General features: G+C 33.4%; 2 protein-coding genes across 4 annotated transcripts; both read right to left on the bottom strand.

The window, feature by feature from the left end:
* Window positions 1-231: 231 nt before the first annotated feature.
* On the bottom strand, window positions 232-4,643 carry LOC107467650 (uncharacterized). Its single transcript, XM_016086794.3, has 10 exons — window positions 4,216-4,643; window positions 4,037-4,115; window positions 3,800-3,894; window positions 3,383-3,487; window positions 3,190-3,269; window positions 2,073-2,163; window positions 1,873-1,980; window positions 1,513-1,599; window positions 989-1,057; window positions 232-839 (listed from the first exon to the last, which is right to left on the bottom strand). Exons 1-10 carry the CDS (start codon window positions 4,462-4,464, stop codon window positions 708-710), a joined length of 1,095 nt encoding a protein of 364 aa, XP_015942280.1. The 5' UTR covers window positions 4,465-4,643; the 3' UTR covers window positions 232-707.
* A 1,380-nt stretch (window positions 4,644-6,023) lies between these two features.
* Window positions 6,024-13,319, bottom strand: LOC107467649 (2-isopropylmalate synthase 2, chloroplastic). Of its 3 annotated transcripts, none has more exons than XM_052254774.1 (14): window positions 12,449-13,319; window positions 11,956-12,169; window positions 11,791-11,871; window positions 11,527-11,616; window positions 11,340-11,426; window positions 10,562-10,662; window positions 9,659-9,692; window positions 9,498-9,572; window positions 9,135-9,218; window positions 8,121-8,255; window positions 7,591-7,736; window positions 7,233-7,356; window positions 6,770-6,873; window positions 6,024-6,654 (listed from the first exon to the last, which is right to left on the bottom strand). In XM_052254774.1, the coding sequence occupies exons 1-13, from the start codon at window positions 13,129-13,131 to the stop codon at window positions 6,823-6,825; spliced, it is 1,905 nt and encodes a 634-aa protein (XP_052110734.1). In that variant the 5' UTR covers window positions 13,132-13,319; the 3' UTR covers window positions 6,024-6,654; window positions 6,770-6,822. The 3 variants fall into 3 exon arrangements, with proteins under 3 accessions (XP_052110734.1, XP_052110736.1, XP_052110735.1); XM_052254776.1 differs by lacking the exon at window positions 6,770-6,873 and having other exon boundaries at window positions 6,024-6,185; window positions 6,625-6,654; XM_052254775.1 differs by lacking the exon at window positions 6,770-6,873.
* Window positions 13,320-23,346: the final 10,027 nt, after the last annotated feature.

The raw sequence follows: 23,346 nt of genomic DNA, 5'->3' as shown, positions 1-23,346 counted from the left end.
TTTTTTTTTTATTCTAACATTTACAACTTAACTATTGAATTTTCAGAGAGATAAGTAGTTTTAGACACAGCAAGCCCGATTGAGCCATTACAATCGATGAGAATATCCATTCAATATTGTAATAACACTTTTATTTCCTCCTTACATGGTGTTTTAACTTTTAACCGTTTCTATCTATGTTTTAATCTCTATCATAGTAAAGCCATATATATTTGATAATATGTAGAACTATTTTTGCTTTTAATATAGGTATAATTATACTAGATAAAACAATGAATATTAGTTTTTCACATAATTTGCAATTGCGTAGCCCTACCAATAAACATACAAAAGCATTTCAATTAAAATAAACTAAAGCCCCAGAGAAGAAAAAGAGAAATACGGAAACAAACTGAAGAGGACCCTAACTTGCCATCTGTCAAAATCCTGGACTACTCTCACATGAGTTATGACATGGTATTACTTCACTGAATTTTCCCAATTCTAAATAGATTATATTGTGACCAAAAGATTCAGTTATCACATCCGCGGTGACAAGTATGCAGGACATTGTGATTTTAACCCAAATTTATGCTTTATGCTTGGACACACTAGATGATTGATGCTAAAACACAGCCAAAAACTATCACTAGCTTGAATTGTGGTCAAAACTGAAACGACTGCAAAAAATCCTGATCGTATGAATGCACAAGAAATTCACAACTGCGCTAATTCAATGCCTGCTTGCTCTTGCTTCTTCTCATCTTTGCCTTAAATCTTGATTTTGTCATAAGAATCTGTACCGTATTTGTAAAGTTCCCAATGGCCATCAAGACCAACAGGATACCACAAAATATTACCTGATCCAAGAGTACATTGTTATACAGCCAAATCCATGTAACAGATTGTAACTGGAGTATTTTTATTTATTTATATTATCTATCCTGTTCAATCAATTGATATACAAAATGAACAATAAATAACATTGGAAGCACAAGCATAGTATTACCTGCCACTCGGAAATAACCCCAACAAATGCAGTCTGGAGCAACAATAGTCCAACATATGCCTCAAATCCCTAAACAATGAAGGAATATCAAAAAGCCATACTCAAGTATGTTCAAGCCAATGATTTCTAAGGCATGAATACAGCAGATAACACTTATCCTTCATACTGCATACAAAAACAGCAAAATAAATTCAAGGGCAAGCCTATTTAAAAGGGTAACACTTATCCTTCACCTATATTTGCCTCCATAAAAGAGAGTGCCTAAGCATAAAACAGCTTCAGTTATATTTGCTACCCAGTTTAATACAATATGCACTTCTGAATTAATCCATTATCACACCCGACCCAAAACATGCTAAATAAAAAATCATCATCATCATTATCATCAACAGCAAATCTTTATCCCACTAGATGGAGTAACTGACAAATCATCAATAAGATAATATATACATCTCACAAGAATTAGAAAACCAGCTCATAATCACATCTATGAACTTGAAAAATAAGTCATAAGAAAAATTTACCTGCAATATGAAAAGTATAGGACACAACAGCCACAGTTGGCCATCCACACCAGCTGTTTCTCCCCAAACAACATCCATCCTCTTAGCCTAAAATTCAGAGAAAAACAAGTATCAAAACTGTATATGTATATTTCTATTCAGTCAACATGCCTCGAGATATATCAGTCATTTCACCATAAAAATAATGCTATAGATCAGATGATTGCACTTCACCACAAAAAAACTAATGCTACAGATCAGATGATTGCACACAAGTTTGTAGACTTATATGACTTCACTGAGCATCAAATACACATAATGAGCCAAACACTAAAGGAACTAGACTGGATGAAAGATTGTGTGACTATTTAAAAGTGGCACCTTTCCTAATGCAATTCGAGTATAAAGTCTCTGACGCTGATATCTGTTTTGTAGAAGCATTGCAACTCCCTGCATCATAGCCCACTGCAGGAAAAGTTGCACACCTCTCTGCAAGCAAGCATTAACGAGACTTAACGAGTGAAACAGGTAAATATCACAAGGGAAAAGAAAAACTACAGACAGAACAATGGAAGAGAAACCTGTGTTTTTGCACAATCTGGTTGTCCTTTAATTTCCCAAGTGAGACTCACGAGAGCCATTAGCATAGCAATATAATGATGATATATCCACCTGTATGGCAAAGTAAGTTCATTTTCAAAAAGATTTGTCCCATGCAAACCAATATCTGCCCACCCCCAAACCCAATGTGCTATGCAAAGATGAAATGTTACCAGGCCAACTAAATAAAATACATGCCCCATCCTTTCTTGTTCTCAATCTAATGCATGGCAAAGGTGTCAATTAAATAATGTTGATACGGCTAGATAATGTCCATCATAAGGACAGTAAACATGAAAGAAAGAACATAAACTACGAGTGAACTACTCGCTTTGCAAAACTTACAAAGGAAACCACTTAATACCCATGAGCAGAAAGCCTGATACCCACAAAAGGCTAGGAAACAAGCCCCGTCAAGAAAGACATATTGAAAGTTGCCTTTTGAAGGTGGCATTATCAGAGAAGGGTGTTTCTCCTTATGTGTAATGGTGCAATGTATGGTACAAGCTCAGAATCAAGTCTGCATCTGTTTATTCATTCTTCAATGACTGACTCTTTTATGGAATATTTTGATATATCCTTGGTGAGTGTGAGGCATGTCCAAGATCTCAGATCAAATTCTAATTCCTATTGACTGGTTCAACTGGTTATGGGAAGAGGAAAATGGCCAAGTTGTTGCAGCAATACCCAGTTTGCCATTGTTTGGTGTTTGCCCTTTTTATCCAAAGCACATATCTCATGCAACTCAAGTAAGTAGAAGAAATAAAAGTAAAGCAACACTAGCTTTTGATCACCCCAAATACTTTGCCACTCACGTCATGTTTAGACAGACATTACTTAAGTGCAATCCTCCCTCTGCCATAGGAATAAACCTAAGAATCTTACGCAGATTCAAACTACACTAAAGGATCTTTCCTAGCAGTATCCCCCTTCCTAACTCTCTCCCTTCCCTTCAAGAATAAAAGGGCAAAAAATGAATAAATAACGCAATTAAAGAACAACAAAAGCACATAACGAAGAACCTCTTTTCTTATTTGACGACGATCATTACAAAAACATAAAATAAAATTCCAGTCACAAAACTAGCAAAGGATGTACCATGGACGAATATCACTTCCATTAACCCTCAAAATGTTTTCTCGTAATGCCAAGCCAGTGTACAGGAATAGCAGCCAGGCCTGAAAAAAGATCAAACTACATAATAGACTGTATACAAATGTTTCATCATGTAATCAAACATCTCCCAATAGGAGTATAGGACATCAAACATAAGGGGTTTAAGTGCAAATACCTGATAAACCTGAACCGGGAAAGCTGGCAAGCATCCATCCCAGATCCAAGATCTTAAAACAAGAAGCATTGCAGGAAAAAGCAGGAATAGCAATGCAGTTCTATCCTGAACAAAAAAAGATTTCAATGTTAATACCGTTTTACAAAATTTTCTTTACTTTGTGTTTTTGTGTGTAAAGGTTCACAAGCTTCTCAATTTCATATTGCGTATAAACTATGAACTATGTTTATTTAAAGGCAACATTTTCCCCTTCTTTTTCTAACAGGCGTTTCAACATGATACTGTGCAAGGACATGCATACTGATTAAGTCCGAATTTTGAAACCCTTTATGGTTACCTATTGATTAAGTCCGAATTTTCACAATTGAAATGGGATTAACACACTGTATAAGAATAGATAGAGCAGAAGCAGTATACTCTGTAACTGTTGTATTCCTCTTTGACCTTGAGCTGCACATCCTTCCTAGAAGCACGAACATTGATAGGACCCAAAAACATCCTCAAAAAGCGTCCTAATTGACCAACAGGTATAATTTAGCATAACCACACTCACAGCGATTGAATTCAAATTCAGATCCATTTCAATCACTTAAAGAAAACTAAGAAATCATCGCAACGAAATTGTACGGGAATTGATTGGAATTGGATTGCAACCTTGAGCATGGCCAGGAAGGAGCGAAGAGGCGTCACCATCAACGAGGATGCACCTGGCTCGCTGCAAATCTTCATCGAGCTGCAGGAGGAAAGAACAGAACACAGAAAGTAAGGGGCATGCATGCAGATACAGATGCAATTGAGAATTAGGGGAAAGAAAGGAAGAGAAGCGAAGGAACCTTGTCGGCGAGGTTGGGATTGAGATGCTTGTGGGAAAGAAGGGAATAGAGAGAGGAACGAAGGGAATGGATTTTGGAGTCGAGGGCGAGGACGCGCTGGCGAAGGGGCTGCTCGTCGCTAAGATTCCGTGAGATGTGAGCCGAAACGGCGTCGGATATCTCCTTGGCTTCTTCAACGACGGCGGCAACCTCTTCTTCAATCTTGTCCGCAGAAGCTGAAGAAGAGTTTTCCATGGCTCCTCTTGCCATCACACTTTCTCTGCTCTTCTTTCACTTGGCTTCGCTTCAGTTGGTTTTGTTTGTTGTGTTTGCGTCTCTGCGAGCTGCGAGCTGCGAGCCAGGCCCACCCACTACCACCGATATGATATCATACACTCATGACTCACTCAACAAACCACAAACTACAAGCAACGCCCCCGTACTAATCTTAATTTTAGTCTCATCTAATATTTATATCCTATCATTATTTTGTTATTAATTATTTATGCTCACTGCTTTTTACTATTTACTTATTTAGGCGAATAAAAGTGTAAAACTTCGTTACCGTCGTCATTTTTTTTTTGCCTTTTCCGGTTCGGTTTTTCTACCGGTAACTAGAGCTGTCAAGGATACACAAAAGTCATACCCACTTAAGTTGGTGCAGAACAGCGCATCTGACTATCGATGGATATGTTTGGAAAGTTCATGTATATAAGGTAAAATTCCTTTTTCTGAGTTTACACGTCAGTTTCAACAATAATTATAAATAATTTAATTTAAATTAATTTTATAAAAGTATTATTATTATTATTATTATTATTATTATTATTATTATTATTTGTTTTTTTTCTTTTCATCGTATCTCCAACGTAATAAGGTCAAAAATTAAACTTTTACGAATCTGGTTTTTATTTAATAATTTTTTATTAATTAATAGGTTGTTATATAAAAATAAATAAAATTCAAATTCGACACTTATTTAATCCAACTAGTTAATTAGTCACTCAATCAACCCAAGTGGATAATTATCATTTGTTTATTGTCTCTCCTTCATTTGGTCATGTTATTAGTGAAAAAATGTTTTCATATTATCTACAAGTTTTTTTTCATATTTATATAGACATTTATTTAGGATGCATTAACTTTTAAAAAACACTTATTTAAAACAAAGAAATTAGTTACTATGCACAAATTTTGTAATAAAAAATGTAAAAATGTATTTATAGTTGAGAAATGACCAATGTATTTAATATATTTTTTTAGACATTTTAATAATTATCTAAAAAATATATACAAAAATTCAAGAGCCAATCTTTAGATCAACTTTTATTTTTTTTTTTAATTTTTAAATGAGTAATGTTAGGTAATTATTTTTTTAACCAACGTTAATTAATTTTTTTAAAATTATTTTATTTATCTTAAATTCTAAATTTTAAATTATAAATTTTTAATTCTAAATTATAAACTTAAACACTAAATCTGACAAACGTTGGTTAACTAAATATTGATTTTCTATACATTTTTTTTAAATATATGGAGAATTGCTAAAAGAGTTCACTTACCATAAGTCATAAAATCACCAAATCTAAGAAATGAAAAGATCTCTCTCTTCTTCATTTTTAAGTTAACTTTGAAAAAAAAAAAGTTGTCAAAATCTAATTTCTAGAATCTTTTTAGAGCATATCTCTCTTCTTTGATTATCGCTCGTCGCCAATATAGTATTTCTTCATTTTGAATCTATTTTGTTGAATATTGAATCTTTTGGTGATCTTAGTAGTATGTACTTGAAAATTCCCCTTATTCAAAACAAACCAAAGACATCCTTAACATGATTCAACATATTTATTCACATTAAGAAATGCTAGAAAAGAGAGATACCTTCAATACCAGCAAACAGAGCCCCACCTACTAACTTAGAGATCCAGCCAACAAATCTTGGGAACACGTGATCCCATCTTGGGTTTACAGTCATACGACAAAGGTAAGTTTCCCTGACAAAATTTGAACATCTCTGGTAATCTGGTATCATCCTAATTGCTGGCCAACTATAGAAAATTACTAGATGTAAAAAAAGAGTAGCATGCCCAATCAAAAACAACTACCGTAATAAATTCCTTTCAATACAGATTTTATGCTGGTAGAAGCCACACTAGCTCGTATAATTGTGTACTAGGTAGTAGGTACTGATATTCTTCTCACAAGACATGGGATATGTTGATAAAGAATGGCCGTTGGCATTGAATAAATTTACTACTACCACCACTACGACAAAAGATCAGTTACTACCTGTATTACCTTGACTTGGCCCTTAAAAATGTGACTCACCCAGTCAACTCGGGCATCAAAATTGAAAATAAAGAATGACGCAGGAGAAAATTTTTAGTTAGCGGTGAAGTTATGCTATTCACGCTGGCTTAAATCATCACTTACCATGTATTTCGGCTAGACTTGGCAATTGTCCTGCAATAAAATGCCTCGAGTTAAATTGCATTACGACAGTTTATGCACAAATGGTGAGCAAAAATCTTTTTCCATTTCGTATCTAATAAACTGATAAGCAAAATACAACTGCCACCTTCATAATATCAGCTGATCTGCTTCTAAGTTATTTTTTGTTCTTATCATATGTTACAATGATCCAGTAACATGACACCGAAATTGCAAGTTAACGACTAAGCCCTGAAGATTAAATGATAAATTATAAATAATTCTTTTTTTTTTAAATAAAAGTATCAGTATAGCACACTTGTATCTTCCAACTAAACAATGAAATGGGGAAAAATATTCCGAAGTCTAACTTTTTTTTTTCCAGGGGAGGGGAGTGCATATTTGTGGACATAATTACACTGCTTGCTAAAAGGCTACTTGGGTATTGATTAACGATATTGCAAATAAAGTCATTAAGTACAGCTACAATACTTGACAAAGACAGATTGCTGCACTAGATTTCTCTTGTTCTCTGCCAAGTTAACAAGAAATCACAAGAAATTATGGCGAAGCAGTAATCCAAAATCTCATATCTACGCAGAAATTGAGACCTTTTCAGCAGACGCAGATGCAGATGCAGGTGCAGCTGTATCCTTGAAACCCAGCATCTTGTTTACTGCCGCAATATAGGCTTTCACACTGGACACAACAACATCCATTCCAGCTCCACTACCACTATTAAAGAGATAAAGCATTGTGTCCATGGATAAGTAGAAAGAATTAGATGAATTAAATCAATCAACTTTAGGATTTACCAGTGAAAGCATAAGGCTGAGCTTGGATTTATCTTTGAGATTGAAATGGAGAGACAGAGACAGATATTTATGATCTCTGTATTTCTGTATCAAAGACAGTGTCCAGATACAGTCTAATTGTTTGATTTACACATAGAAAGAAGAATAACAATACCTAAATGTTCGATGGACAGTTTCCCCAGTTAAAGCATGAGTAGATGTACGACTCTTGTCCCCTATAATTACAACTCTAGTAGTGGCAATTGCATCAATGCCTTCTGTGACTGCATTCATTGAGTACTCAAGAAGTGTTACTGGTTCCTGCATTATTTTAGAAAAAGAAAAAGGATGTAAGCCCTTCCATTATAAAGTACTTCTTTCAAATATGAAAACCACATCCCAGGGACAAGGTAAAAAAATAAAACAGGTTGTCAGTTTGGAAATTAAGAAATGAGCTTTAATTAAATTTATTATCCTTTTAATATGAAAACCACTTTCCAGGGACAACGTAAAAGACCATAAGTTTATTAAACATTCTTTGGCATGAAAGGTGATCTTCAAATTACCATAACATACCTTAAACTAGATCACACGAGCAAGAAAAAATGCATATATTACTTATAATAGACGAATAAACTTCTAAAATTAAAAGGATCTGATAGACTGGTAGTATGAAAGAATCAACAAATATATACAACTTCGAACCTTCACAATCAGATCAACAGCCTTGTAAGCTGAATCAACAGGTCCTGTACCCACAGAACAAGCAACATGTGTTGTACCATCAAGACCAATAAGTTTCACAGTTGCTGTTGAAAGACCAAGAGTGCCACAAGTCACCTGTACCGGATAGACATTGGTTAGCTTATATTTGTCCTGTTATTATCAGATAATTTGTATTTGTACATAAAATGGCCAGATATATTGAGGCAGCTGGGGAAGAAACAAACAAAAATGTGAGTGCTTAAAGAGTGTATATTGGAAGACTGATACAATGTGTGTGTGTCGTGATGATAAAGCAGAAAATAGTAGGTGAAACTTTATTCTATATTTCCTACATTTGTAGTTCATCAAATAATAACAAAAATAGTAAAATCTAAATAGCTCTATTTTATTTTTCTACCAAAAAAATAAGGGTATGGAAATGTTATCCATTCTTTGCAGCGCATACTTCCAAGTTTTTTTTAACTAACTTGGAAAAACAACAAACATTCACAGCATTAAAATAGCATCATTTTATTCTAAAAACATATGATCCTCTCACGACAGCCTACATAAAACTTTGTCGCATACCTATGCATGGCCACAACGCAATGACATCTTTGAACCCATGTAGCCAACCCCACAAAAGGCTATGTTCAGGTTCAGGAAGGATAAACTCTACCTGTCTACCCGTCGGTATACAGAACAATGGTAATGATGTTTCATCATAGACAGAAAGATGAAAGAAAAGGAACTCATTTAAGAAAACACAAAAATGTTGGGTTTTCAAATACAACTTCTACTCTCTGTTCTCTGTATCAGTCCAGTATACCCATCACATCTTAATGTGTCAATCCCTTTAATTTAGATTGTATTTCAACAAAGAAAAATAAATTAATCCAGTAAGAGGACACACATGTTACGTCCTGGAAATGGGCGGAGAAAGGAGGTCGTTGTATCAGTGATCATGGTAAACACATCTCCATAAAGCAGCTGCATTAAAATTTGAAAGCATACCTGCAAATCACCAAGCTTCCAGATAGGCTCTGCCTGAAAAACTTCATCTGATACCAATGCTCGGAGGTCAGCATCAGTAACTCTCTGACAGAAAGGTTAAAAAGCAAAAGGATGTTAACCAGCACTCATCCAACAGATATAGAATAGCTGTTGTTCGCTATAAAACAATCAAACATCGACTACATAAAAGACACAAGCTTCATTTATTACCGACCATATTAATTGTTCGACAGAACAATCAACCATCACAAGACAATTAGACCCAACTTGTTGAGACTGCCAATTCTAGGCAGACCCAGTGAATTTCATTACCAGTAGCACTTGCAGGGTAAGATGAGGAAGAAAATCACTAGCTTTTGTTACCTTCTTTTGCTCGGCCACTGCTTTGAATCGCCAAAATAAACTCTCAACTTGGTCGTCTTTAAGCTCATAACCAAGCTGAAGTGAAAAAATAATAATAATAATTCATAAAACAGAAGAAAACTTCAAATAACCATTTACTTTCAACTCAAATATCGGTATACCTCTTCAAGTCGCTTTCTCAAAGCATGGCGTCCACTGCATTAATTGAAGTATGTAAGTGCTTGTTAGAAAGAGAAAGTAAGAAATCATGTTTTTTGTTGCTGACAAAACAAGAGAACATAAGAACATAAGAACATGAAACAGAACTCGGTGAGACATCAAAGAAAGAACAAAGAGGCATGTCAGCGAATACAATTGAAAAGATCAACTTACAAATGACACAATTACCAGGTTGCATCTTATACCTTATATGTCAGCTAGCCTATGCATGGAGCATCAAATCCTATCTTAAATTACTTAATAGATTAAATCTTACATTGGCACTGGCAGACAGTAAATGGAAAATATAATACTTTAACATTACTACCATCAACCTCATGCATGGAGGCAACTCAATGGACATGAAGAAAGCTTCCCAGCAATAAAGCTAGAATCATAATTGAGTGTGGTCCCACAATATCCCCCTGCCAAAGTCAAACTACATCTCAAGGCAATAACCAGTATGTTAAGCAATAGGACTGAACTTGCTAAGGTCTAGAAAGCTAAAACTGAAAAGTGGATTCTCATGCTCAGAATCTTCAGATAAAAGAAGCAGAAAAATTGATCAACTTAAAAGAATAATGGTAAACAAAATATGCTCAAGTACCATCACTGTGCCTAAGATTTGATAAACTCAATCAAGCTAGCTTAACATCCTTATTAAAGTAAAGCATGATGCTGCTATTCTGCTCAGAAAACTATCAGCACAACTCATTTCATCTTGCCATCCAGACAGTAATTACTGAGGCGGAATATTTGACTCGGGAGAAGATAAATTCAAAAAAATATGTACAAAATACATATGCTGATATTACGGTGTGAAAACCCATGCAGAAATAAGTGTTATGGAAAAGGTAAAAAAATACCTAAGCTTGCCAAGTACAATACCAGCTTCATTGGCCCTTTCAAACCCAATATCCTCAGGAGATATTATTTCATATGTTCCTTTATGTTTTAACATTCCATCCTACAAATAATTTAAAAATAATAATAGAAATGAAAAGGGCTGAAATCAAAGGGCAGCACAGAGGTGGCATAAAGTTCTAGTTAATCTGGCAAAACAGATAAATAGAGGTACAATTTCAAATAAGGAGCTCTGGTAGAAAAAAAATTACCAAGAAAGGGGAAAAAACCACTCCAAGTGATAAGTAGAAGAGGTTGTAGATCAACTTTAGCTTGTGCAACCATTCTTAAGGAATTATTGTTCTTTCATGGCAAAATTAGTTACGTTTTTGGAATTCTCCATAAAATAAATTAAAATACACTACGTCCTAAAACAGGCAAAAGAAGTGTGCTGCAACCAGGGCTAGAAAAAAAAATGAAAAAGAAAGAATAGAATGTTGGCTGTTTTATGGGAAGGAAATCAATAAAAGTCTATTCCTAAAGTGTTCACCCCTTGACGGAACTAATTCTAAATTTTGGCCCATATGGTACATAGCTTCAGCTAACAGCCAAACACAGGCAATATTATTAACTTGCGAATACTTATTATGTTACAGGAATAGCTGAACTTTTACTGGTGAAATTCAATTCAGCAATAACATGGATTTTTGTGCCAAGTTGTAAACTTCACAAAGGTAAATGCTCGAGTTCAAGTCCAATTCTGTAGGTATATATATGCATATATGTAATTAACAAACCAACCTGGTGTATGCCACTTTCATGAGCAAAGGCATTAGCTCCCACAAGAGCTTTGTGTGGTTGTAACTGCAAACCAGTGTACTCTTCAACCTATAAAAAAAATATATACTATTATTAAAAAAAATCATCAATTGGTAATGGCCTTAAAAATGGAAAAGAAATAATAAAAGATTGGTTTCAGATATATGACCATCCTGCTTGTCATATAGATGTGTTTTGCATTGATCCCAGTATAAAGACCACCAAAGACATGTTCCCCACATTTCAGGGCCATCACAACCTTGAAAGAAAAAAAAAAAGAGCAAGTTACCAAATACTCCAAAATATAAGTTATTCCAAACATTATTATTCAGGTCTATAGAAAGACAAAAACTGCGGCTATCAAAATGAACTATGCATGACTCTGCTCCCATAATGGTTATCCATCAAGTACACAATAGAATATTATCCTCACCTCTTCAAGTGAGGCATTACCAGCCCTTTCACCGATCCCGTTAATAGTTACTTCCAATTGCCTTGCACCAGCATGTGCACCCTGAAAGCATCTAAATGCAGGTAAAATCTAGATTCTATTTTTACTGTGTGCTCACTCTAAATAGTAAAGACGTCATCAGTATACCTGAATGGTGTTTGCAGTAGAGAGTCCAAGATCATTTTGGCAGTGGGTCGAAATAATAACGTTTTCAATTCCAGGAGTATTAGCTTTTATATCAGCAATCAACTTTCCAAATTCGCTCGGCATATTTATGCCCACAGTATCAGGTATGTTTAGGGTTGTTGCCCCGGCCTTGATAACTTCACCTAAAATTTCATAAAGAAACTCCCTATCCGACCTGGTAGCATATAGACAAACCATCAAACATTACTTCTCCACTCACACCCAGAGAGGCAAAAATATAGCTAATACCGAAAGACAACAAATAAATAAATAGCTATTCTATACTCTCCCATTCCAAAAGTACGAGACACCGTAATTACCCTTAACTTTATCAGTAAGATTAATGGCAACACTATGGCACGGAAAAACCTAAGAATGCGAATAATTAACTAACTTATGAAACAAGCAAAAGGTTCATGTCCTATTCATTATATTCAAATATAACAGTTATGACCTTCCAGCATCTTCGGGACTGAACTCGACGTCTTCGCATCCTAAGCTGCGAGCGAACTTGACCATATTGCGAGCAATCTCAACGACTTGCTCTTTGGTTTTTCTGAGCTTGAACTCCATGTGAATGGCGCTGGTGGCGATGAACGTGTGGATCCTGGGCCTCTTGGCGTACTTCACGGCCTCCCAGGCAGTCCGGATGTCCTTCTCGTTGCACCTGGAGAGGCCGCAGATGACAGGAACGTAGCCGTCGGCGTCGACGGCGTTACCGACCTCCTTGGCGATCATCTTGACGGCCTCGAAGTCCTCGTTGGAGGCGGCGGGGAAGCCAGCCTCGATGATGTCTACGCCGAGCCTCGCGAGCTGGCGCGCAATGTCGAGCTTCTCCTTGGAGGTCATGGAGGCACCGGGGGACTGCTCGCCGTCGCGGAGGGTGGTGTCGAAAATCCGAACATAGTTTGGGTCCGGGATGTGGTTCGGAATGTACGGAGGGCGGCGGCGAGGAGCGGGGAATTCGGATTGGGCGGAGCAAGAAATAGCGAAGGTGGGAGAATGTTGTGGTGTGTGTGAGGTGAAGCTGAATCGGAAGCGTTGAGGGAAATGGAGGAAGATGCGGTGGTGGGGTTGGGAAGTGGAAATGGAGGTGCAGGGGGAGACAATAGGGGAGCGGAAGACAGTGGTGGCCATGGAAGTGAAACCCTAACTGAGAGTAGAAGATAGAGTAGTAGAGAGTATAGTGAGGGAGGGTTTGTGTGTTTTGTTTGAAGAAGCGGAGAAGGTGGCTGTGGCTCGCTGTGGATCGCTGTGGATATGCTCTTCTTCTTGACGACTAGCAGAGTGAAATGGCGGCGATTGCTTTGTTGGCCGTGACTAGACACTTAACTATTTCAGTATATATCCACTTTAATGTAATAAAATCTTTTTGAGAACTAAAAATGTTGGACAAAAATGTTATTAATGATCTATTTGAATATATATTTTAATTATTTTTTAAAATAATCAATTATTAGATTTATTATATTTGAAATATATAAAAGAAAGAGTTAAGTTTAAGTGATATAATTCTAAGAGTGGATATAGTGTTAGAGGTTATATTGTTTAATATTTAATATTTAATATTTAAAATTAAATTAGTAAAATCATTGCAATTTCAAAATTTTTTTATAATAATTGTAAGTTTTTTAAATATTGTTTTTACTTATAAACGATTTGTTATTTAAATATAATTATTTTATTGTAAAATACTCTTTTTAATGCTTTTCAAACATTCTTAAATGCGCCAAATTCTAGTTCATACGATTTTAATAACTTTTTACGGGGTTGTTGAGATGGTGATCAATCGCTAAAGGTAAATATTTCTATTTTCATAAAGGTTGATATAATTTAGAATCGAAAAGTTTTTGGTGATCTAATTAAAAAAAAAAATTGGTTACTGACGAAATTAAATGGTATATTTGTTCACCGCAGTTTCATGCTGAATCTTTTTCTTAAAAATCATTCAACCTAACCGTGGAAGAAATTGAAAACTTTACTTATTCAAAAAGAAGTCTACTGAAAGCAATGTTCTAAGTGCAAGTGGATTAATTATGAAGATAAAAATACTGTTTACTTCCATAACACAACATCTGCCAGGAGAAAAAGGAATAGAATAACTATAATTAAAAATGCAGAATGTAAATGGATCGATGATGTGCAATAAGTTCAAAATATTGGAGCACAACATTTCCTCACTTTGTACTTTCATGATGGGAATTGTGAGAAACTAAATGCTTCATACCTTTTTCCTACTCTAACAAATGTAGAACAAAACCAGATAGGAAGAATGGTGGCTGTTCAAGAAATTCAATCTTCTATGTCCTCTATGGAAACCTGGAAGGTGCTGGGACTAGACAGTCTGTCCCCGATATTTTATCAGAACAACTGAGAATTTGTAAAGAATTCAGTAGTAAATTAGGTTTTTAGGGTTTTCAATAATCATGAAGAAATTAAAGTGGCGAATAGCACTTATATCTCGTTTATCCCAAAAACTGATGCTCCATAAACCTTTAACCACTTTAATCCTATTGGGCTTTGTAATGTTTTTTATAATCTCATTATGAATATTATTTCTCATCGGTTGAAAGAGGTAACGTCCAAATTAATTGGTCCCTCCTAGTTAAATTTTGTCCGTGACAGGCAAAGTGCAGACAATATTATTATGGTTCAAGAGGCCATCCATTTCATGAGGATTAAAAAAGGTGCTACCAATGCCTATTAAGATAGATTTGGAAAAAGCGTATGATCATTTGAATTGAGAATCTATCAAGGATGCTTTAATTGAAGCTAGACTACTAGAAAATCTATTTAACCTAATCTTTCATTGATATTCGTCTGTTGAGATGAAAGTCTTGTAGAATGGTATTCCCTCCAATTCCTTCACTCCTTCTAGAGGTATTCGATAGGATGATCTCATGTCACCTGTCTCAGATTATCTCTGTTGCTGTTAGTCATAATTTTTGGGAGCTGATGGTGTTGAATAGAGGTGGGCCGAAACTCTCTCATCTATGTTTTTCTAATGATATTGATTTCTTTGGAAAGGCTTTTATGGAGCAAGTTGAGGTGGTATGGGACATTCTAGATTTATTTTGTAAGTGTTCTAATCAGAAAGTCAATTATGATAAATCCTGTATTTTCTTCTCTGAGAATATGTGCTTCACTAGGAAAAAATAACCGAGTGATACTTTGGGAATGAGGCTAACAAACAATTTGGGAATGTACTTTGGAGTCCCTCTCCTTCATGGTCATTCCTAGAAGGAGGACTTTCAGTTCATTTTAGATAGAATGGCTATAAATCTTTCTCTTGTAGGTAGATTTACTCTCACCTAATCAACACTAGCGTCTGTTTCTTCCTATGTCATGCAAACCATGAAACTTCTTTTGAGTGTTTGCAATAGTATTGATAAAATTTGCAGGAACTTCTTATGGAAAAATGCTAGCTCGGGAAGGAAACCCACCTCATGAGCTGGGAAAAAGTTTGCCTTCCCAAAAATCAGGGTGGTTTGGGCTTCAGACTAGCTAGGGTGTTAAACAATACGAATCTTATGAAGCTGGCTGAAAAACTAATCCATAATAAGGATGCACTATAGGTAAAGATAGTCCGCAACAAGTATGATGTGGAGATGGCTCTCTGCCACTTATCACAAAACATCTATCTTCATATAATGCCTGGAAAGGTATCTTTCAAGTTTGGAAGAAGTTTGTTGATAGTCTAGTTTGGAGACTTGGTTCCGGAAAAAGTGTTAATTTATGAAGAGATTATTGAATGCCAGGGGTACACCACCTGATGGATTTTGCTCAGTCCGAGGTGTTTTCTAATATATTGGAGGAACGGGCATGTGACTATATATCAGACGAGAGGTGGGATCTCAGTCAAATTGCAGAGGTTCTAGGCGAAGACTGAATTCTAGTTTTTAGTTCGATGAAAACACCTAAACCAATGATGGGAGAGGATATATTAGCCTGGCTGTTGACATCAAATGGAGCGTTTACTATCAAGTCAGCTTGCTCCCTCTACCTAAGTCCTTCGGATAACTTTAAGGCTAAGTTTTTTTCGAAAATCTAGAAGCTTGGAGCTCCCCAAAAGCTGCGTACTTTTTGCTGGCTTATTGCAAATGAGGTCCTATTAATTAATGAGATTAGAGTCAAAAGACATATGTCCCAAGATGGGTCTTGTGTAATTTGTGGTGAGGCAACCGAATCGATGCTCCATGTGATCCGAGACTACAGAATTGCACGACAAACATGGATGAGCGTTGATGTCAGATTGCAAATTGGTAATTATTTCAACACCCCTTCCTTGGTTGTTAGAGAACTTATCATCTCAATTCCTCTTCAAAGGGGTTCACTGCCCCCTCCCCTTTTTTTATGCACAATAAATTCTCTCTGGCACCGTCGGAATAAGGTGATCTTTGATAACAGTGAGGCTGTAGCAGGGAATAGCATTCAGTCTTTGACCTTTCACTTAGCGAAGGACTATTTTTTGGCGTAGTCTGGACTAGCTTGGAGTTGGAAGAAGGTTGGCAATTTTATTGAAAGACATATCAGATGAAAGCCACAAGATCACCTTTTATTAAGCTCGACTCGAATGACTCCGTGTTAGATGGAGGAAGAGCAGCTTGTGGTGGGATCCTAAAGGACTCTGATGAAAAATTTCTGGCTTGCTTTAGTGCTAATTTGGATTGTGGAGCACCGATGATAACGGGGCTTTGGAGAATTTTGCTAGGCTTGGATCTAACTCTGAATATTGGTTGTTCTCATATGATTATTGAACCTAATTCTGTTGTTGCAATGCAGCTTTGTCTACAGGAGGGAATCAACTTACATGCTACTCGATCTTTAGTCTTATCTATCAGAAACAGATGCAGCAGATTTACTAGCTGGAGTATTCCTCATCCGTTTTGAGAAGCAAATATTTGTGTTGATAGGTTGGCTCACTTTGGCCATAGCCTTCAGTCCGGTTGTCATATTTTTTTTCAATTTGTCTTCTTGTATTTCTTTAAGTTTTCATGCTGATTCTACAGGTATTACTCTCCCTAGAGTAATCTCTGTTTAGTTTTCTTTTTTTTGGACGTCTTTTTTCCCGATGTTTACCAAAAAATAGTTTATGGCCATGCATTGCCAAGTCCAATTTTACAAGAAAAAATTATAGACATCATTTTTTCTTAATCTAGGTTAGTTTGTATTTTATAGAGTTATTACTTTTTAAGGATGCGTTTGGTTTGCGTTTTTATTTTGTATTTTTATTTTTGGTGTTTTTTATTTTTAGATTTTGTGAAGGATAAAGTAAAAATAACAAAAATAATAAAATTTTATTTTTTGTTTTTACTGTTTTTTCACAAAATTCAAAAAAATAAAAAATATTAAAAATAAAAAAATAATACAAATCAAATGCACTTTAAATTGGCAAAATATAATTTAAAAGACTATTTTTTATTAGTGTCAAATTCTAACTCAACTTTTCTTCCTCTATCTTATGATCACCATTGTATTCTACTTCTAATTAGGACGGATGTGAGTGGAATCAGGTGATGTGCTTTTTATTTTCTGGGACGGATTCTGTTTTTGGTCAGGTGGGACATAAATTTAAGGTTTAATTATTTTGTTGGTCTTATAATTTTATAAAATTTTTAATTAGGTTACTATATTTTTTTTTAATTGAATTTTTACACTAATTTTTTTTTAATTGGATCCCTACAGTTTTTTTTATTTGAATTCCTGAACGATTTTTTTTAGTTGGATCCCTATAAAATTAAGCCAAGAGAGACTTAATTGAAAAAAAATGGTGTAAGAACCTAATTAAAAGAAAAAAAATATAGGAACCTAATTGAAAATTTTGCAAAACTATAAAACCAACATAGTAATTAAACCTAAATTTAATCTATGAGGATTAGTTTTTTTTTGTTAAATGAATTGGATACCTTTTAATTTTAAACATTATAAATTTATTTATATTATATTCACATATAATATTTAAAGATTTCATCCGCTATTTAATTTAGCCAAATTTTGAATTTAGGTGCATTTGTTGTAAGGCATACATGATGATGAATTGATGATAGTGGCTTCGTTAGACCAAGGGTTGTATACTAAGGGTCAGTCTTTGAAGAGTAGTTTGGGCTTTTGGGCTTAATATTTCTGTAATTTGTGGTGCCCTTTATTTTCAGTGGTGCTCTTTTGTGTAGTGAAATAATGGGTGATGATGAAGTGGGCTAGACCAACCCATCAAACCGAACGAAAGCACCACTCGACCAGAACTAAATATATACTCAACACAACCAAGCCTCAATATGTTAGCCCAACCCATAATAGTTAGTTAGCGGGCATGCATGTGTCTAGGGGTCTATATAAAATGCTTAAAAGCCATAATCATCCAATGATCCAAGTCTAAAAACAAAAGCCATAATCATATTGGCCGAAAGAAAAATCCAAAAGTCCACCAGGATTTCATTTTATAGCCACACCCACCAGAGAGCTAGGCAAATTTAGATTGATGATTGTCAAGGGATCCCCTTATGTTTTTTTTTTTTTATTTTAATAAATAAAATAATTATAATTATTTATCAAAATAAATAATTTAAAAAATATTTACTAAAACAAGTACTTCTCTTATTCGTTTACACTGTAAACGAGATAATTTTGTATGTATATCGTTTACACGGTAAACGAGATAAGATAATTGGACGCGACACGTGTATATCTCGTTTACTAAACGAGATACATGTATTTAAAAAAAATTGAAAATAATAACAAATATTAATAATATCAATAAACCAAATTTTTAGTATGCAAATTAATACATGAAAAGGTTGGTAGAAGTGATTAAAATGGAAAGATAGGAATAGTAGGAAGAGAATTGAAACGGTTATTTCCCACCATCCCTATTAACCTCTCTTAATAATTGACTTTTTTGTGTTTTATTTATCGTGAACTGGACACAATTACCGTATTTATTCTCATCATAGAACTTTCTTTGAACACGTACGAAGATTTTATTATTTTTCAAATTTAAACCAATCCAATTGGATCATAATTTAATCTAAAAATTTTTATATACTCTTTTTGAGTACTAATTGACAGGGGTGTAAGTTACTGAACCAGACCGAAAATTACTACAAACCAAACGGAAAAGTACAACAACCGATTTAAAAACCGAAAAAATCTATTTTTTTCTGACAAAACCGATCGGTTCGGTTCGGTTTTCGGTTGGCTCGATAGAAACCGAACCGAACATATGCATCCATTTCAATATTTTAACCATTTTAATCTTTAACCTAACAACAAAAATTCCCAACCCCTAACCATTTCAATATTTTACTCTTATTATTTTAGTTTATTAACTATTTTAAACCTCTAATTATTGTGATTCATATTTTGCTCATTAGAAATTAAAAATCGAAAAAACTGACCGAACCAAATCGCTGTTGGTTCGGTTTGGTTCAGTTGTTGTAAAAGTAGCAAACTAAACGGTTGTGTGTCTGTAGGAACCGAACATATCGGTTCGGTTGGTTTTTGGTCCAAAACCGAATCAAACCAAACCGATAACACCCCTACTAATTGATCAAATATATCCATTTTAATATTTTCTACTAACCTTTTTATGTACTAATTACATGCTAAAAATTTGGATTATTGATATTATTAATATTTTTTATTATTTTTAATTTTTTTTTGAAAAATACATATGTAATGTAAACGAGATATAATACACACATATTGTGTCCACCGCTCTTATTTTGTTTACACAATAAACGAGATACATATAAAATTATCTCGTTTATAGTATAAACGAGATAAAAAAATATTTATTTCAATAAATATTTTTTAAATTATTTATTTTGATAATTATTTCATTTATTTAATTTATAAAAATAAAAAATCCGTCCCTTATGCTGTAATATTGTAGAGTTATCATTTTTTTCGAGGTTTAGCTCCCTTTTCTTTAAAAAAAATCTGAGTCATAATTACAAATGGACTTTACTAAATAGACAATGACTTTTGTGAACAATATGAATAGTAAATTTTAAAATTAATTCAATAAAATAAAAATATATTATACTTTTGAATTATTTATCTAAATTTTAATATTAAGATAATTATACATACATCTAGTAAATTGAACATCCAATATATTCATTGTTCACATTGTTTAATATTTTTATTTTCTACCTATATTTTTCCATTACAAATAGGCAAATTGTTGCGGAATTCAAGAATACATGAGAGTATGTGATTGGTATATATTGAGAAGAATGTTACGTGCTATCTAAATTTATTATTTTAAATTATTAATTAATTATTAATATTTAAAAATATAAGATAAAATATATTATTAAATTGTTAAATTCAAGTACTAAAAAAATTGAGTTAATAATTAAATAATGACCAAAAATAATAAATTCTAATAATTTTCTAATATTTTTCATATATAACTCAATATGTGATTATAATTTAATTTGATTGAGATCTTCTAAAACAAAAAAATTAGTAAAATAATAAAATAAAAAATTAATTACTCTTAAATTAAGATATTATGATATACATTTTATAAAAATTATAAAATCAATCATAATTAATTATTCTAACTAAAAAAAATTAGTTAATATTAATTCAAATACAAAATAAAGACAAAAAATATTAGTTACATAACATTTCTCATATAATTATATGAATTTAAAATCTCCAGAATGTGTAGCAATTTACATAAATTACATTTGGAATCGAGATATAATCATTTTGCAAATATTGTAAATAAATAATTTTAAATTTTATTTTATTTCGATATGTAAATTGTTCTAATTAAAATATTGTTACTTATTGAACTATAAGTCATCTAATGGCACACTACCATGTCAACAAGCGTAATTTATCCTCTATAACAAGACGTTTACAGAACAACTGCCTTACAAAATTATTTAAAAGAAAAAATAAATAAATATTATATCTAGTTTCTACTATATATTTTTTTTTGTAAGAGAGAACGTATTTTAATTACTTTTAAACTTCAATTAAGGCTTCACCATTTAAAAAATAAATAAATAGATTAGCTCTCGTGTTATCAAATGACAAATAATTATCTGATGACATGTCAAGAAATATTATTAAGTGTCACATCTAAATGAATTTGGATTTTTTAAATTTTAAATTTTTATTTTGAAGAGTAAAGTGTAATCTTTTATCTTTAAAAATATTTTTTTTCATATTTTTTTATTCTACTTATGAAATAAATTATGAGAGATCACACTTTACCTTTTAAAATAAAATTCAAAATTTAGAAGATTCAAATCCCATCCAAATAGTTGCAAGGACTAAAATCTTCCTCCTTGAAAATTAAGACAACTTTTATGGTGTGGGAAAGAAGAACCAATACAAGAAGAGACGGCTTAAAAAGAGGAACAAATACAAAGATAGTGTTTGGTGGGGAGATAGAAACGAAAAGACTGAGACTGAAAGATAGATATTAAAATAAATCTCAATATTCTGTTTGGTGTAAAGTGGGAGACAGAAATTGAAATAAGAATGAAATTCGAATTTAATTTATACAAAGAAGGGTAAAATTGAAATAAAAGTATTTTAGGTATAAAATATTATTAAAGTTTCAATTTTCATCTCTAAAAATTTTAGTCTCCCATATCCTTACTTTTTTGGAGGTACTGAAATATTAAAATTTTGAGAACAGAGACAAAAATTTTAGTATCAGTCTTTAAACCAATAAACATAATATTGAGTCTCAATCTCTCAGTATTTGTCTCAATACCTCAAAATAACCGCTATCAAAAAAACACAAAGATAAGAGAAAATATATATAAATGTGTTTGTCTCATAAATGAGTGAATTAAGACAATTTTTATAGTGCTAAAAGGAGGAAACAACATAAAGAAAACCAACGTGAAAAGAAGAACGAATATAAGAAGATACAAATGTGAAAAAATATACATATATAAATGTGGTTGTCTGGCATGCTTAAAGAAAATTCATTTATGTGAGATAAATAATTATATTATTAAATATTAACACAATGACAAAAATATATTGTGCATATAAATTTAATTTATTGAGATCGAAGAAAAAACAAACAAATTGTTCGGTTATTCGTCACAGTGAGGGATTAGTTGGGTGCGAGCTCTACAATGAGTGGTGTTATCCTGATTGTCGGTGGGTCGACAGGTGGGACTACCTGTAAGGAGATTTCAATGCTGAAGTAAGTATCCGTACGATGAAGTAGCTACCTAGAGTAAAAATGATATACTTCTAGGAAGGGATAAGTCCCTCCCTTTTTATATCTCGTGCTCGAGTGGGTCCTTTTTTTTTGGGTCCGTCCGTCTGAATACTTCTACCAGCCGTCCAGATTTTTGTTGAGAAGAAAAATGACGCATGGATCACTTTACGGATATGGGTCATGAAGCCGTTGGATCAGTAGTCCGTAATTTGGACCTCTAACCTTTATTAAACTGGACCATAATAACAACAACAATAACAATCGAAAGCCAAATTTTGTCTCACAAATATAAACAATACGTACCATTAGTATTTAATATTTTCTTTTAAATAAAAATACTAAAAGTGAAAATACAACCAAATGTATCCTAATTACTCGTTCACTATCCTAGTAAACTGCAACCTACAGCTTGGGGAGACACCGCAATTAGTACTATAATCTATAGAGGCTCCCTCATCCTCTCAATCATCGTCTTGTTTGTTTCCATCATTATCACCTTCTGAAGTTCTCTCTTTGTCATCTTTCCTTTTGTTAGTGTATATATATGTATGTCATTAGTATCTCTTTTTTACAGCTTCTATTTGGATCCACTAAAAACATTTCCTATTATCCCCAAGCATGTCTAGGAGCAGTTGATGTGGTGAGTCATGGGATGAAGATCATGATCAAAATATTAATATATGAGAGAAAGGTAAGTCAAGAATCAAGTTGGAAATTAGGTTTTTTTCAAAAAAGATTGAAGCCATGACGGTGTAATCTCTAATTGGGATGAAGAAATTTTTTTTTAATAGTATTCTATTTCCAAAGAACAGCTAATAGAATTGGTAAAATTCAGAAATTTTATTATCTGATACTTATCAATTTTTTTCAATATCAATTAATTGATACAATTTTGATATTTAATAATTTAAATGTTATTAATGAATTTTCTGTAGATTTTCTTGATGTAGTCAGAAAATTTAAAAAGATAAAGTACAGCAAGACGAAGCTCATATGAATAACGTAAACAACGGAATAAAAAGTTAATATTAAATTAAATATAAAAATAAGATTTTACATTAATTAAGAATAATTATGGATTAATTTTGAATTATTAGGATTACATACAACAACGTAACTTCCACTACATACTCCCTCATATCGAGTCA

This window comes from Arachis duranensis, chromosome 9 (genome assembly GCF_000817695.3).
Source record: "Arachis duranensis cultivar V14167 chromosome 9, aradu.V14167.gnm2.J7QH, whole genome shotgun sequence".
NCBI classification, from domain to species: domain Eukaryota; kingdom Viridiplantae; phylum Streptophyta; class Magnoliopsida; order Fabales; family Fabaceae; genus Arachis; species Arachis duranensis.
This window is presented reverse-complemented; position numbering and strand designations above follow the sequence as displayed.